Source organism: Pelecanus crispus, chromosome 12 (assembly GCF_030463565.1).
Source record: "Pelecanus crispus isolate bPelCri1 chromosome 12, bPelCri1.pri, whole genome shotgun sequence".
Taxonomy (NCBI): Eukaryota; Metazoa; Chordata; class Aves; order Pelecaniformes; family Pelecanidae; genus Pelecanus; species Pelecanus crispus.
In genome coordinates this window covers 9,874,876-9,888,760 of record NC_134654.1, presented here as the reverse complement: position 1 = coordinate 9,888,760, position 13,885 = coordinate 9,874,876, and the positions used below count along the sequence as shown (strand labels likewise).

Genomic DNA, 13,885 nt, shown 5'->3' with positions numbered 1-13,885 from the left:
GCACGGCAGCTGGAGAACAGCGCTGTATTTTATTGGAAATAAAAATAACGGTCTGCACCCGAAAGTTTATTGGTGTCCTTAAAAACGTACCCTTTGCATTAACTGGTTTGTTTCCTTTTCCTAGGCCGTTATTTCAGGTTTTCTAATAAAGGCACGGGACATAGAGACTCGCGTGCGATGGCCGGCGTGCCAGCGCCCTCGGACCCTGCGCGGCCGGACCGCCCTGTTTCAGCGGAGCGGCCGGAGCGCTCCGTGCCCCGCTCGGCCCGCAGGGTTTTAGCCCTTTTCCCCCACCGATCCCCGCGGGGAGAGGATCCCAACCCGCCCCAATGGCTGCAAACCGGGGCGCGGGAGAGCGGAGGAAGCCCTTGGGGCTGGGGAGGCACGGACAAGGCCCGCGGGGGTGCCGGGCTGTGAGACGGGGAGGGGAGCGCGGCGCTGAGGGGAGCGCGGCGCTGAGGGGCGGCGCTGAGGGGAGCGCGGCGCTGAGGGGCGGCGCCGAGGGGAGCGCGGCGCTGAGGGGAGCGCGGCGCTGAGGGGCGGCCCTGAGGGGAGCGCGGCGCCGAGGGGAGCGCGGCGCCCCGCGGAGCAGCCGCGGCGCCGAGGGGAGGCGAGAGGCGGCAGCGGGGCTGTCAGGCCCGTCGCCGCCCGCGCCCCGCTGCCCCGGAAGAGGCGGGACGGGCGAGGGCGGCGGCGGCCCCACGTGCGGCAGCGCAGGCATGGCGGAGCTGGAGGGCCCGGGCGGCGGCGTGGGGGCCGACCCCCGCGGGGTGCTGCGGCAGGGCCGCGCCTTCCTCGACTTCTTCTGGGACATCGCCAAGCCGGAGCAGGAGGTGCGGCTGGCGGCCACCGAGAACCTCCTACGGCACCTGCGGGAGGGCAGGAAGGTGAGGCGGGCGTCGGGGCTGCACCGGGCGGGCCGGGGGGGCTGTGGGGGGCTCGGCTCTTCCCTCCGCTCGGGCTTGGAAACGCTTCTGTTCGAACAGAGGCACGGCGTGGGGCCCGGCAGCCCCGCTGCGGTCGGAGCAGCGCGGCACCGCCTGAGCCGGCTCTGTCTTTCAGGACGACGAGCTGAAGTACACCCTCAGGCGTCTGGTGGAAGGACTGGGAGCCACCCGGGAGGCCGCCCGCCCAGGCTTCAGCTTGGCCCTGGCGCAGGTCAGTGTTCTGCAGAGCAGAGCAGAGCAGCCTGCTCTGCGGCCCCTCAGCAACCCCAGTCAGCGCCTGGGGTCCCGGTTTGCAGTTTGCAAGGAGGCTCGAGGGCTCCCATCTGGCAACTTCTGCGTGCAGATGGCAGAGAAGGCTCTTGCAGTGAGCATAGTAGAACTGTGCAGTTTTAAACGGTGCTAGTCCGTTTTAGAAGCACTTATAAAAGTATAAGCTATACCAATATCACACTCATGCTACAGAATTCTGCCCTGCTTCAAGAACCATCCTTAATTTGCAAACTGTGACTAGGTTTTCAAATATACTGCGTTTAGAACTATTGTGACTTCTTAAAATTGACTTGCTCCTGGTGTTGGGCTGTTTATGTAGAAGATCTGAAAAGGCAACATGTTAAAACGTGCTTCAAAGGTTTTTTTCTCCCCGCTGTTTGAGTTTATAACATAGCTTAAGTCCCAGCGATTGGAATCACCAGTGGGATCTGACCTCGTCTCACCTAACAAGTTGATAATGCAGAAGAGCCTTGGCCATGCTGAAAAGTTTTGTTGCTTCTGTTCCAGTCATGCAGTTGCAGCAAAATGTTCTCATTATTAATCCTGCTAAGTCATGTACAGGGGACAAAAAAAAAAAGGAATATCAGCAGGTATATTTATGTCTACACTAGTTCCTATTCTGACAGATCTTCTACTGATCTAATTGTGTCTCTTCTGGCCTAAGAAAGCAGCACATCTGCTGCCATGGTGAACAGCTGTTCAGCTCTATTTTGGCTGAACTTGATAAAACTTCATAAAATGGAAGAACTGCAAACTGAGCTATTCCATCCATCTCCTCAGGTTTTACAGGCTTTTGAGGAAATTCCAATGTGCAGTGTCCTGGAACAGATAAAAGAAAAACACAATCTGGAAAAAGTGAAAAAGGTGAGTCGGCTCATAGCGGCGTTGGCCAACAGCTAGTTTAAATTAACTGTTCTCTATTCTTTGAAGGCTTGGTGCCTGGATACTATAGTTTTGGGGTTCTTGCTAAGGCAAATGACCATAATGAAATAACAGAAATATTTGTAAAAACTGGAAGTTGATGACATTGTCATCTGGCCCTGTTTTAGCTGAGATTCATCTGTGTGACAGAAAGATAATCTGGGACAGTTCTTAAACATAGTGCAGGGGGTTGCTTTTCAGAGTGTTACCTTCGTAAGGCAGGGTGTTCAAGGCTAGATCCTCCAGCCATCTTGTTCTGCTGGTCAGAGCTGTAGCTGAATGTGAAATCTAAGTGAAGTGGATTTTTAACCCTCTTTTTTCTTCCTTTTCAGAAACTTGTGAGAAATGCTGCTTTTGGAAACTTTTTTGGAGTTATGGCTTTGTTTCAATCTGGCCGGCTTGTTAAGGTAACATTACCATTGTTATGTGGTGTGTCAGTGCTGGTTCTAGGGCTGTCTGAAGTGGAGAGAGGATCTAGAGAGAAAGGCTGGGTCATTGGCTAGTCAATGAGATGGGACGCGAAGCATCACGTTCAGTTCATTTCTTTTGCATTATCGATAGACTTTTTGTGCGTTTTAAATGTCTGTTCCTGACTAGAATGTAGGAACTGTGTCAAATAGTACAGGAGGTTCCTACCTCTCCTAGAAGGAAGGGATCTGTTGTCATATACAGCCAGAAAACACTATTTGGGGAAGAACCGAGTGGCCTATCAGGAAGCAGTTCTGTAGGTTTCTTATTACAAGTTGGGGTAAGGGTCTCAAGAGTGGATTATTACCTGAGCCTTTAGCTTAATCTTTGATATATGTCCCCTGGTTTTGGCTTATCTTTCCTTTCTAGGACCAGAAAGCTCTGCTGGAGAGCATCCAGCTTCTCCAGCAGCTGACACGCCACCAAGCACACCTGAGAGATCTCCCTCGCAAAACTCTTATTGACATCATATCTGAGGTATAGCCACAGCACATGTTGGATGGGAGGAGGGAGGACTTTGCTTCAGGGACTGCTTTTTCCTTAGTTTGTTCACAGTTGAAGGTTAAAGGGCGGGGGGTGGAAGAGTGAGTTTAAACTGTGGGAGCTGTTTACTGTATTGTCTGTGGGCAGATGCTTTTATTCTGGGAAGGGTGCTCTGTTTAGCTTAGTCTGATTTCATCATGGATGAACCTGTAGTCTGTTTTTTCCCAGTTGACTTGCTTGGGTGGTATGTTAGACCGTCTGCTCTTTTGAATAGAAGCATACTGAAAACTGTGGACCACAAATCTCCCTTTTCATGCACCAAGCCTGGGCCTAAGGTTGAATTTTGGGCTGTTGGCAGTGAAAGGATGCAGGGAGTAAAGGAACTCTGACTATGTAGTAAAAGAAGAGAGTTTGTTTATTTCGTTCTTTTATGTGGATATTGTTTGTAGATGTGAAGACTTAACAGTGTTAAATCAAAATTAAATATTGTTTTGTATGGAATTGTTCTGGGTCATTTAGTGTTGATGTTGGGTTTAAATGTATTTTTGAATCCAATCTTTAAAAAATACAAATTGAAGCAGTTTTTGTGCATTTCTTATTTTATTGATGGAAACGTTGGATCCAGTTTTCTCTAAAAACATTGAACACAGTTGTTTACCAGCAAATCTTATTGAAATACGTAACTTATTTTGGGGAAATATAATTAAGAGCTAACACAAGAGTGTTTCCTCCTCCCTGGGCAGCACGGCTGTACAGGCAGGAGCAGTCAGACAGCAAGAGGACAATTACTGCTAGAGTCGGTTGACCAGAATTGCTGTCTGGTGACAACATATTGACCTACTCCACATGGTTAAGCACCTGGGGACTGTATGGCAGTACTGGACACATCCATTATTTATTTTTGGTTGTGTCACCATAAAGACTATTTCTAAAGTTTCCAGAACACTGCAAGCTTTTAGTAAAATGCCCTACAATGCTGATATTTTAATATACTACACAGTAAGTTAGTAAAATGCCCTCAGATGTTTCTCGTATGCTCTAACCTTCATTCCTGTCTAGGTTCCTGAAACCGTGTTTGAGGAGGTCCTGTTTGGCATCTTGCAAAGTGACCTTGCTTCAGCCTTCACATCTCCGGAAAACCTGCACCTTTTGCTTGTGGGCATACAGAAATTCCCTGGTGTTCTGAAACCTAAAAATCTGAAGAAGCTGTTTGGATCAACTACTGTTGTAAATGAGGAAAATATTCCCAGGTAAGTTCATAAATAAGGAGCCTTAAATGCAGCATGTGCGGTCTCTTGGCTAGGAGTGAGAGAAATGTGTCTTTCATTCTGATACCTGCCTGTATTTGTCACTGCAGGTGCTGTTAAGGGTTAGGTGCTAACTGTTACGCAGGTTCCTAAATTATAACTCTGTCATTTCTCCCAAGACACACAGCCTGCAGCCATCAGGAAATGTTCTGTGTCCTTCAGCAGGATGAATTTGGCCTTCAGCAATCCCCTTCCAGGCCAGATTTCTTGCATTATTTTCTTTCTTCTTCTAGACTTGTAGAGCTTCTGCAAAGTGCTGCCAAGTCTGAGAAGAAAGACAAGAAATTGCCCAGTGTAGTGTTTGATTTGCTACAAGTTTCACTGAAGGAAGATGCCTTTGAACTGTTCTGGAAAGAAGGTGTGGAGAATGGGCTATTGAAGGAGAAATCGGGACCTGTGAGGTTTGTTTTAACATATATTATTTGTTGTTTTCCATATTATCCTTCTGTTTCTTGCCCCTGTTTTTCTGCTGCCCTGTGGTAGGGTGGAGCATGTTGTTTCTCATGAACAATGTGAGAACACTAACCAAAAGGTTATTTAGGTATGAGAAAATTTATAGGGAGCCTAAATCCAGGAGTTAGTAAGATTTCTCTTAGAATTGTGACGTATAACAAATTTGAGGTTAAATTTAACTAGGACAGCACATAAAAGTGATGCACCTCATTGGGCATAAAGGTGTCTAAAATCTATAGCTTAGTCCTGCAAGACTTGTCAGAGGAGCTGTACTGTCCCTTTCTCTCTGAGTGGTTGAGAGGGAGAGTCATTCATCTTTGTTTGCGTCGTTTAAGAAGGACAGCTCCTGTGTAGGCAAACCCTAGTTCTGAAATTTGTGTCTAATAACTGCTGGACTTGTGCTTTGTGGGATGCACTGAATTAAAATGCCTGGGTATGTTTGGATTCTGACGTGGTCCATGTCTTTAGGATATGGCTGTGGCTGACATCATAACAGTAGCTATTTCAGCCCTTTTCCCAAGTCTAATACTAGATCTTTGTAGGATTATTCAAGTTGTCTGTTGAGACTCATGCTCTATAAAAATGATGCAAAATTTGGAATACAAATCTGTGAGCATTTTGGGGGGGCATAATTTAATTTGGACCATAGCAAGGCAGTCTGTGGCCAAGTTTAAATCTTTCTTAGCTCAAGAGTTTAAAAGTGGTAGAGGTGTACCTACAAAAAATTTTCTTAACATATTACATGAGTGTCACAGTGAAAGCAAACAATTTTCCAAGCCTGAGCAGTTTAAGTCTTACTTTACTTCTTGGGTAAGTCTGAAAATACCCTTTGTATGCTCAAAAGTGTTGCTTTTTTAGCCTGATTTCCTGCAGAAATGAGGCTAGTGCTGTCTATCTAATAACTCCTGAGCCCACTGGGCAATTTTGATCAAATTTCACAGCAAGTTGCTGTCAAAACTAAGTAAATTTGTGTAGTCAAAACCAGTAAGTTTTTATTAGGCCTGTGGAAATAGAATATCTGGGGAGAAGAGATCCAGAAAGTGGACTAAGCAAGGAACTGCTGGTGAGGACTCATCTATTTCTAGAAGCGGAGGACTTGCTACAGGGAGAGATCTTAGCAGCTATGCTAGTCAGAAGAAAAGCTTTGGGCAGTAGGGTTTTTGAATACAGGATCCATGAAGTTTTGACTTCTGCCTTCCTGCATGCTCCACATAGCCTGTCCCACCACTTCTTCTCGGTCGTATCCTTGTGTGTGGCTTTACTGCTATGCCTCTGAGGGAATCCTCTTTGTTTCCACCCAGTTACATGTGCTACCGGTTGCTGGGCAGTGCTCTCCCCTTGTTGTCTCTGGATCAGCTACAGATGGTTCTCAAAGGGAAGGTGATGCAGCACTATGGAGAACACGTGGTAACGACTCAGGTAGGTCTTCTGAAAGTACTCATGCTCAGGGCTAAAGACCCTGTCCTGAGCAGAAGTCCTCTCTGCCCCCCTTTCTAGTTTCACATCATCTTGTATAAAAAAAGTTTATGTAATTTTAGACCTTGGACTCTTACTAAAAGCAAGGTTATTGTATAACCACTGGTTGCAGTGGGCTGAGTATAGACTGTGTTTAATCATCGTTGCCTATTTGTGTATTTCTCGTTCAGACTTATTTTAAGGGTTTTGAAATTGTTTAGCACTGACCCACCTGCTTTCACTGATGTTGCTGAGAAAGCTCTAACAATGGGGGAAGCAGAGGAAGGGCAGCCCTCAGCCTATTGACAATGTCATATGTCATCCTCTAACAGTCCTTTTGACTTTGCGTATCCAGAAGCTCCTTTTTGTCTGTCATTGTGCTGGGTGTTGCATGAACATTTGAAGGCAAAGACAAAAAGGGACAACTCATGCTTTTGTTTATGTTAGTGCTTGTTTCAGTAAGCACATCTGAGGTTTAAGCACAAATTTTATTTGGGAATTGGATTTTGGAACTCCTCTTCCTCCTTCCCTCCTGGGAAGCCAGCAAACAACATAGCCCTGCAATAAAGGGAGGAAGAATAAAAGGGGAATACTGACAAAAACAGGGTTTGGCTTGGCTTTTTGTGGTAACATAATCCTAAGCGTCCTCATGTGGGCCCAAAAATCATTGCCCTGTCTTAGGAGGAATAGGACTTTGCAGTCTTTCTGTTCTGGTATGAAAGCAGCAATAGAAGTGTGGTTTTACTCTGAAAATAATGCTTAGCATGGTGCCTCCCTGTATGGACCAACTTTCTCCAGGGTTTATCTACTGACATAGTTGTTTTCCTGTTTCTTGCTTTTTATGCTTGTTGCACAGTGAATTAGGCTGTGTTCTTCCATGTGCATCAAAATATTTGTTAATTCCTGTCTGAAATGTACAAATCCACTGAAGACAATGATTGACTAAATGGAAAGAGAACCCCCTAATATTGTTGATGATGAGGAGGTAGAAAAGATCTTAGTTTGAATTTGTTGTTGGTTTTGTGGGTTTGTTTGTTTTGTTCCTTGACACAGGTTGGTTGTTTTGGAAAGCAAATAGTGTTCTCTTGTACTTTTTTACAGGATTCTGGTTATTGTTGGAGATGGAACTAGACAAAGATTGCAACTGATAGTTGCTGACAGTTATCTTCCTGAATCCACTTTTTTTCAACAGGGGAGCAAATGTACTTGATTTGCTTTTGTTGAGAGATGATTGATGAAACCCCAGTTGTGCGTTAGTCCATTTACAGCAGTCTCTCCTGAAGTTTTCCTCCCAGTTTTCATGCTGATGCACAAGTATTGAGTTCTCCAACAGTGAAAGCAGGAGCTTGCTAAGTTGTGTGAGATTTCTTGCAGGGGTATTTATGTTGTAATTGGATGGATTTGTAGTTAATTAGGAATTTATAGCCCCTTTATTTAAAAGGACAGTATTCCCTAGATTTCATTGCTGTTTCTGGTCCCATCATGTCACTGTATCATGGCACTATACCAGACAAGTTGTTTTATTTATTTACAGAAGTTGCATTGCATTTTTGTAACAAAGCCACAGCTTGTCCTCTTCAAGGTTTTTCCAGTTATGCTTTTGTTTTTTTCTGGAACAAATGAGTAGGATTGAACACTGTGGGCTATGAAAGAACATAAGGAAATGGGATGTGTGGTGAGATGGGACATGTCCTCATGGTCTGCATGCTGCTGGACAGTGTTTCAAGGCGACCAGCCTGCCAGCTGTATGCCTTGTGGATTGGTGGCAGGACTGAGGATAGGATTTAGCACAAACCAGCAACACCTCAGGATATGATTTTTAGGTTAAACATGTCAACTCCCCCTCCTTTCAGAATGCCTCAACACTTCTGAGACACCAGGGAGGGGAGGTGGGATTTGTTCTACCCACTGTAGGTCAGCAGGCTCCAGGGCTGCTAGAAGAGACTGGAATTGATGTGGGGGAGTTTCCAAATTGAGGGAAGGTGTAAGGCACATGATGTGAGAAACACCCAGGACTTTCACCCAAAATAAGAGCTGATCAGCCTAGGAGCTTAGCTGTACTGGCCAGCATGTGGTCCAGCCCACTGAAGCCTGACTCTTTGGGAAGGTGCAAATTAAAGGGTTGAAGTTGGTACGTGACAGGATTCTGTGGTTGCTTACAGTGGTTGCTCCTATGTGAGGAAGACCATGAGGTGAAATTCATGACCTGCTGTGTGTCTTGTGACAAATGTTCAGGCACTTGACTTGAATTTACTTACGGCAGTCAAATCTGTAAAGTGATTTGTACTTACAAAGACACTCAGACTCAGTGTGAAGTTCCTAAGCTGCTTGTTTGACCGTGTTTTTCAGCTTCCAGACCGATTTAAGTTTGCTCCAGAGATGGAAGGATATATAGATGAATTTCTGAACAGCTGTGATGACCTGGAGAGGCAGCTGGCAGTTGTGATCGGCTTCTCTACTCTCACCAATCAAGGCTATCCAGTGTTCTCCAGCTCTTCCAGGGTAGTCGGACACCTCCAGCCAGTGGCATTGCAAAAATACGTTGACTGGCTCAAAGATATGTTCCTCAGGCCAGACTTTGACTGTTGTTTAGACTTCTCAAGTAACCGGCAAAAACAAAACCAGGAAAATGTGAACATGTGAGTGTATAGATGATGCACCTTCCCTTTCTCTTTCTGTTTTGTGGTTAAGAGTACCTGTGTGAAGTCTGGTTTGGACAGCCAACGTTTGCTGGCTCCCTTGCCATAAGTTGACGTTGTCTCCTGTTGTGTTTCCTCTGTCCCAGAAAGTTTAGCTCCAGCATCTGACTCTTTTGCTGGGACAAAATTCAGTTCTGCAAGTAGGAGCAAACACGGTGTGAACCAGCCAGCCTGACCAAAGCACGCTGGATCACCAAAGAAGCGTTTTCTCTTGTTTTTCTAGACCTGACAACTGCTTTGGCAAAAATGTCCAGTGGCTTCCTTTTTCATTAGAGACGCTCAGGTCTTTGTAGGAATTGTGCATCCTTTTTATCTGACTATTAAGCTGGCCTGAGTGCTCTTGTCTCCTTGACCCACAGCAAAGCACCCACTTCCATGTCTCAAGAGTAGCCTGTAAATACTTATATCCTTAGTAGGCATTTGTAGCAATTTCCAGATAGGAAAACTACCCAGGAGAAAGTTCTGTCCTCCTTGGCGCTGCTGCTTGCTGAGTACTCACAACTTGGTGCTGTGGGTACTGCCTTACTTGCAGGGGCTTCTTCCAAAGATATGTTACTTGTCAGCAGAGTGAGGTCATAGGTGCACTACTGCAATTCTTGAAGTGCTTTTTGGTAGACTGCAGTGCCTCAGTGGGGTAAATAGACTGTCTTTTGCATAGTAAAAAGCAAACTTGGGAAGATTATCTCTCTTCTTATGTACCTGCTGCTTTCTTACTACATAACTTTGCCATTTTTAGTGTAAAGCCTCTAAATATCTGAAAGTCACCTCTTTCTGCAGTGGATTGTGTCGTTTGTGTTTATTTCGGGACAGTGGGGATAGTGTGCAAACTATTGATTGTGTCCACTTCCTTATTGAAAGACTGCAACATAAGATTGCTCGATTAAGAAAATGGATCATCCACCGACTTGCTAACATCATTGAAAGTTCAGTGAAAAAAGAAGAGAGCCTTGTGATGGACGTTTCCAGGTGAGAATGTGCTTGGAATAATTCTGTTTAGTTCTATAGCAATATTCCCAGTAAGCTGTCCCCATGACACTAGGCAAATTTAGTAGTGGAAATACTGCCTAATTATGTTATTGTTTAAAGAGACTACGTTCTGTTTTCAAAATACGTTCTGCAAACTTGGACAAACTCTTGTCATAAAGTAGTTCAGGCACTTAAAATCACCTTAGTCCCATTTGTTTTCAGTAAATTTTAGGTTCCTGGTTACCTAGACTGCTTGAAGATACTACTTCTAATCTTTGCATCAGATCTGAATAAGTATTTATCTGTGAATTTAGAAGTCTTGGAGAATATGACCCAAATCTGACAGTTTTGAGTATTGTATTGTGTGGCCTCAAGTGTTGGCACTTCACTTTTCTGAAGTCCTGAGCATCCTTCTCTCTTCTTTACCTTGTGTACCTTGAGGAAAGGGTCTTACTCTAAATACTGACTTTTTTTCATATTTGGACATCCTTGAATAAAAATGTTGTGAATATGTGGCACTATTTGGTTTGCACACATGGGCTGTTTTTGCTTTATGACCAAGCTGACTGTTAATTTTGTTCTTGTTTCTGTCCATTCTAGGTTTTGCTTCTTCCATGCTTTCTTTGAGGCTAAGAAAAAGACTTCCCAAATACGTGAGGCAAATGTCCTTCTATCAGAGCCTGTAGGTGAACAGGCTCGTTCAGTGATAGAAAACTACTTCTTTGGGTAAGGATTTTGCTTGCATGCTTTAAGCTTGGAAATTTCACTTTTTTCCTGAGGATAAGATCAGCCTGTGAATGGCAGGGCAAGAGGTTTGGGGTTGTGAACTGCTATTGGAGCATTTGTTTAACTCCAGGACCACGGAATGGCTTTTTTTAAGGAGATCCTAGATGGTTTTCCCAAAGATCCTTATGTTTTGTCCAATAAAAACATAATTTTGCATGGCAAACCTTCTGAGTATGTGTGTGATGATCAGGTAGGTGTAGAATTGAACTCAGACTGCTTTTTCTCATAAGATTTCCATTGCCTCTGTTGCAAGCTAGAAGTGGAAGGACCAAAGAGAGAGGTGGTGGGGTTGTGTGGGTTGCTGTTGGCTTTCTGTCCACTCTGCATGCGAGCTGCTGATGGCTCCGCAGTCCTCCCTGTACTAAGGGAGATGGAGTTGGTAATAATAGATGCTTTTAGGTGACTGCCAAAGCTGGTGCTCCAACCTCACTAGAGGGAAAGCAGAGAACATGGTGGGACACAGAATGGGAAACAACTGAGAATAATAGTCAGTGTCCTTGGGGGCACCAGGTGTGCTTGGGGACGCCAAGACAATGAGCTATATATTACTGTGCTTGGCTGTGTGCATGGGTTGAAACTTAGGCCCTGTGAATCTGGGTTGCAATGAGTGACCAGAGCTCTGGGATGAGAATGCTTTACCAGTGGGCGTTGTTTTGGAAAGTGTGAGAAGGCCATCTGGTTCTTCTGACAGTAACATGCTGGCTGTTTGCAGGTTACTTCAGACTTTAAACACCTTGACTGTTTTGGGGGATACAGCAAAGGCTGCAGCCTTGAGGGAGAAGCACATCCATGGTGTGACAGCAGATGGGAAGCTGTGGATCTTTCTCCTTGTTGAGTATGCCAACCAGCTGCTCTCCAGTGAGCATGTCAAAGCTGTGAAGCCTTTTACCAAGGGACAGAGGGATGCCTGGGAGAGGTGAGATTGGGCCAATGAAAGAGAAATTGTATTCTCTCATCCTCCTGCTGTTGTTCTGGCCTTTGTAGCAGAGCCATTTCACAGCAGTGGCAGTTCGGTTTCTTCCCTTTGAGTATCCTGCACCTGCGACTGGGTTTCAGGATGCCCCTCTCTTTCTTGTCACCCCATTCCTTTCTTTCTGTTCCTTCTGTGTGTTAACTATGTGTACGTGGCCATGTCCTTTTCAATTTTTGCTCATAATTCCTCTCCCAAGCATGATTGTGACTCTGCTAATCTTTTCCCCTAATAATGCCTGTGCTAACTTCTCAGTGACTCTTTTCTGGTGCTCTTTTCTGAACTTGATTTCCCATAAAGGTCTATGCCTTGGCTGTAGTATTAGGAATCCAGCCTGTGTCCGAGTGCAGAGGTTTTTATAAGCCACACAAGGTGAGATGCTATTGTTGGGTTAAGATTGTATACTCTATGTATGTCCAAGTTCAATAAATCAAATGTCAAGTACAGAAAATGATACTATAGATTTGGTCATGTTTTTAATCTGATCATAAGAGAGGATTTACTGTTGTACTTGTGAAAGACTCAAAAGGGTTTCTTTTTTCAGAACACTTCAGTCTGTGAAGAATCTGCAGAAGAAGGAAAATAAATCAGACAGTGCCAAAGTTGCTGCTTTCCAGCAACTTCTGCTTTTAATGGCCATTCATCTTTTCAAGGTAAGACCTCTGAAGCCTATTTGAGTGGTGTAAAATGGGCCGATAGCTGGGCTCTCTGAACACTGAGCTGGAGAGTTTCTTTATGTTCAGAGACCCAATCTTCCACAGCCTCTGCCTTCTAGAAATGGGCAATTGGCAGCTAATAAACTGTGATTCTTACACTGACTGTAAACAACTTACAGGGGTAAAGCTTGGCCTGAGCATTAGTTTTGTTCTTGATTTGCCATTGAGTGGAGCAATTTTTACTTAGATTCGTATTTTCTTCTGCAAAGGGGTTGTAGTAGCTAATTTTAATATTTGTACCTATTTAGAGAGGTCCTTATAGTTGGGGTATATTCCTTCTGTTGGTAGTGTGGAATTCAGAGAGGGTATTTACTGTCTACTTGTGATCAAACAGAATCCATCTGAAACAATGGATGTTCTGAGTGACCTTCTGAACTGCACGGAAAGGGCATTCAGCAAAGAACCTTTGAAGAAAAAGACAGGTGAGTCCTTCCTAAAGAAAGAAATGGAGTGGGATTGTTCATGGTCTGTGAAAAGACAGAAGATGGCAGTTCTGCATTAGTGAAGCACTCTGACTGCATTGATTCTAGCTTGATGTGCTTGTCCCCAGGAGAATCCCCTCTCCTTCATTCTCTTTCCTTGTCTTTCTAAATCTCGTCTCTTGCTCCAGCTCTCTATCCACATCCCCAGTGGGTTGTGTTCCTGTGTGCCTCTTAAAGGATAGGTGGGCTTTAGAGCTGGCCATTGTTCAGATGAGCAGTGTCCAAGGCAGTTCACTCTTCCTGAGTCCTTGTTCTGTGCTGGCCAAGAGCTTGACTGAAGTAGTGGTATCTGTCTGGGCAAAGCTGTGGGCTCTCCTAACAGCCTGCAGGCCTGAAACTTGGTAATTTCAGAGCTCACGTTCTGGGCAAACTAAATGTGTCCTGTGTATAGATACGGCCTGTTTGCTGATTTAGGCTAGTCCTTGTTTAGGGCCTGCAGAGCTAGGTTAGGACTTTACCAGGAAAGAACCTGGCTTGGTCTTTTGACTTCCTCTCTAACCATGGTCTTGTGGTTCTCCTTAAATCTCTGTGTAAATTTGTGGGTACTGTGAAAATAAAAGCTGTAATTCTACAGTGGCTTGGTTGTATGTAGATCAGGATTCCCAAACTTTTGGAGTAATGGACCAGTTTCAAATGTCAGCACTTTTCATCGGCTGCTGTGACTCCTGATTTCATTGAAAACTATAAAATGTATATACTTCTGCTGACTAGCTGCTGATTGCTTTAATGTGGCCAGGTAGGTGTTGCATGGTTTGCAGAACTGCTAATCTGCATAATGATTTAACGAATGGTAGGTTTTGTTACCTGGTGAGGCTTTGCAGTGGCCTAAAGACAATTTCAGGCATGTTTCTCCCTATGGTTAGTAGCCTTCCAATACAGCTACAATCTTTAGCTTCACTCTTGATTATATCTCATCTGTGTTGCTGAATGAGTACTTCTAATAGTCAGCTAGAAGGACTGTC

At 44.8% G+C, this 13,885-nt stretch overlaps 1 protein-coding gene across 1 annotated transcript in view; it reads left to right on the top strand.

The window, feature by feature from the left end:
• Positions 1–719: 719 nt before the first annotated feature.
• MYBBP1A (MYB binding protein 1a) overlaps positions 720–13,885 on the top strand; it is a 61,502-nt gene continuing 48,336 nt past the window's right edge. The window contains exons 1-14 of the mRNA XM_075719649.1: positions 720–887; positions 1,063–1,158; positions 1,998–2,081; positions 2,471–2,545; positions 2,976–3,083; positions 4,149–4,339; positions 4,630–4,797; positions 6,151–6,268; positions 8,654–8,943; positions 9,862–9,969; positions 10,570–10,695; positions 11,468–11,671; positions 12,270–12,378; positions 12,776–12,863. Of these exons, the coding sequence (XP_075575764.1) occupies positions 720–887; positions 1,063–1,158; positions 1,998–2,081; positions 2,471–2,545; positions 2,976–3,083; positions 4,149–4,339; positions 4,630–4,797; positions 6,151–6,268; positions 8,654–8,943; positions 9,862–9,969; positions 10,570–10,695; positions 11,468–11,671; positions 12,270–12,378; positions 12,776–12,863 (1,933 nt within the window). The remainder of the gene's footprint in view (positions 888–1,062; positions 1,159–1,997; positions 2,082–2,470; positions 2,546–2,975; positions 3,084–4,148; positions 4,340–4,629; positions 4,798–6,150; positions 6,269–8,653; positions 8,944–9,861; positions 9,970–10,569; positions 10,696–11,467; positions 11,672–12,269; positions 12,379–12,775; positions 12,864–13,885) is intronic.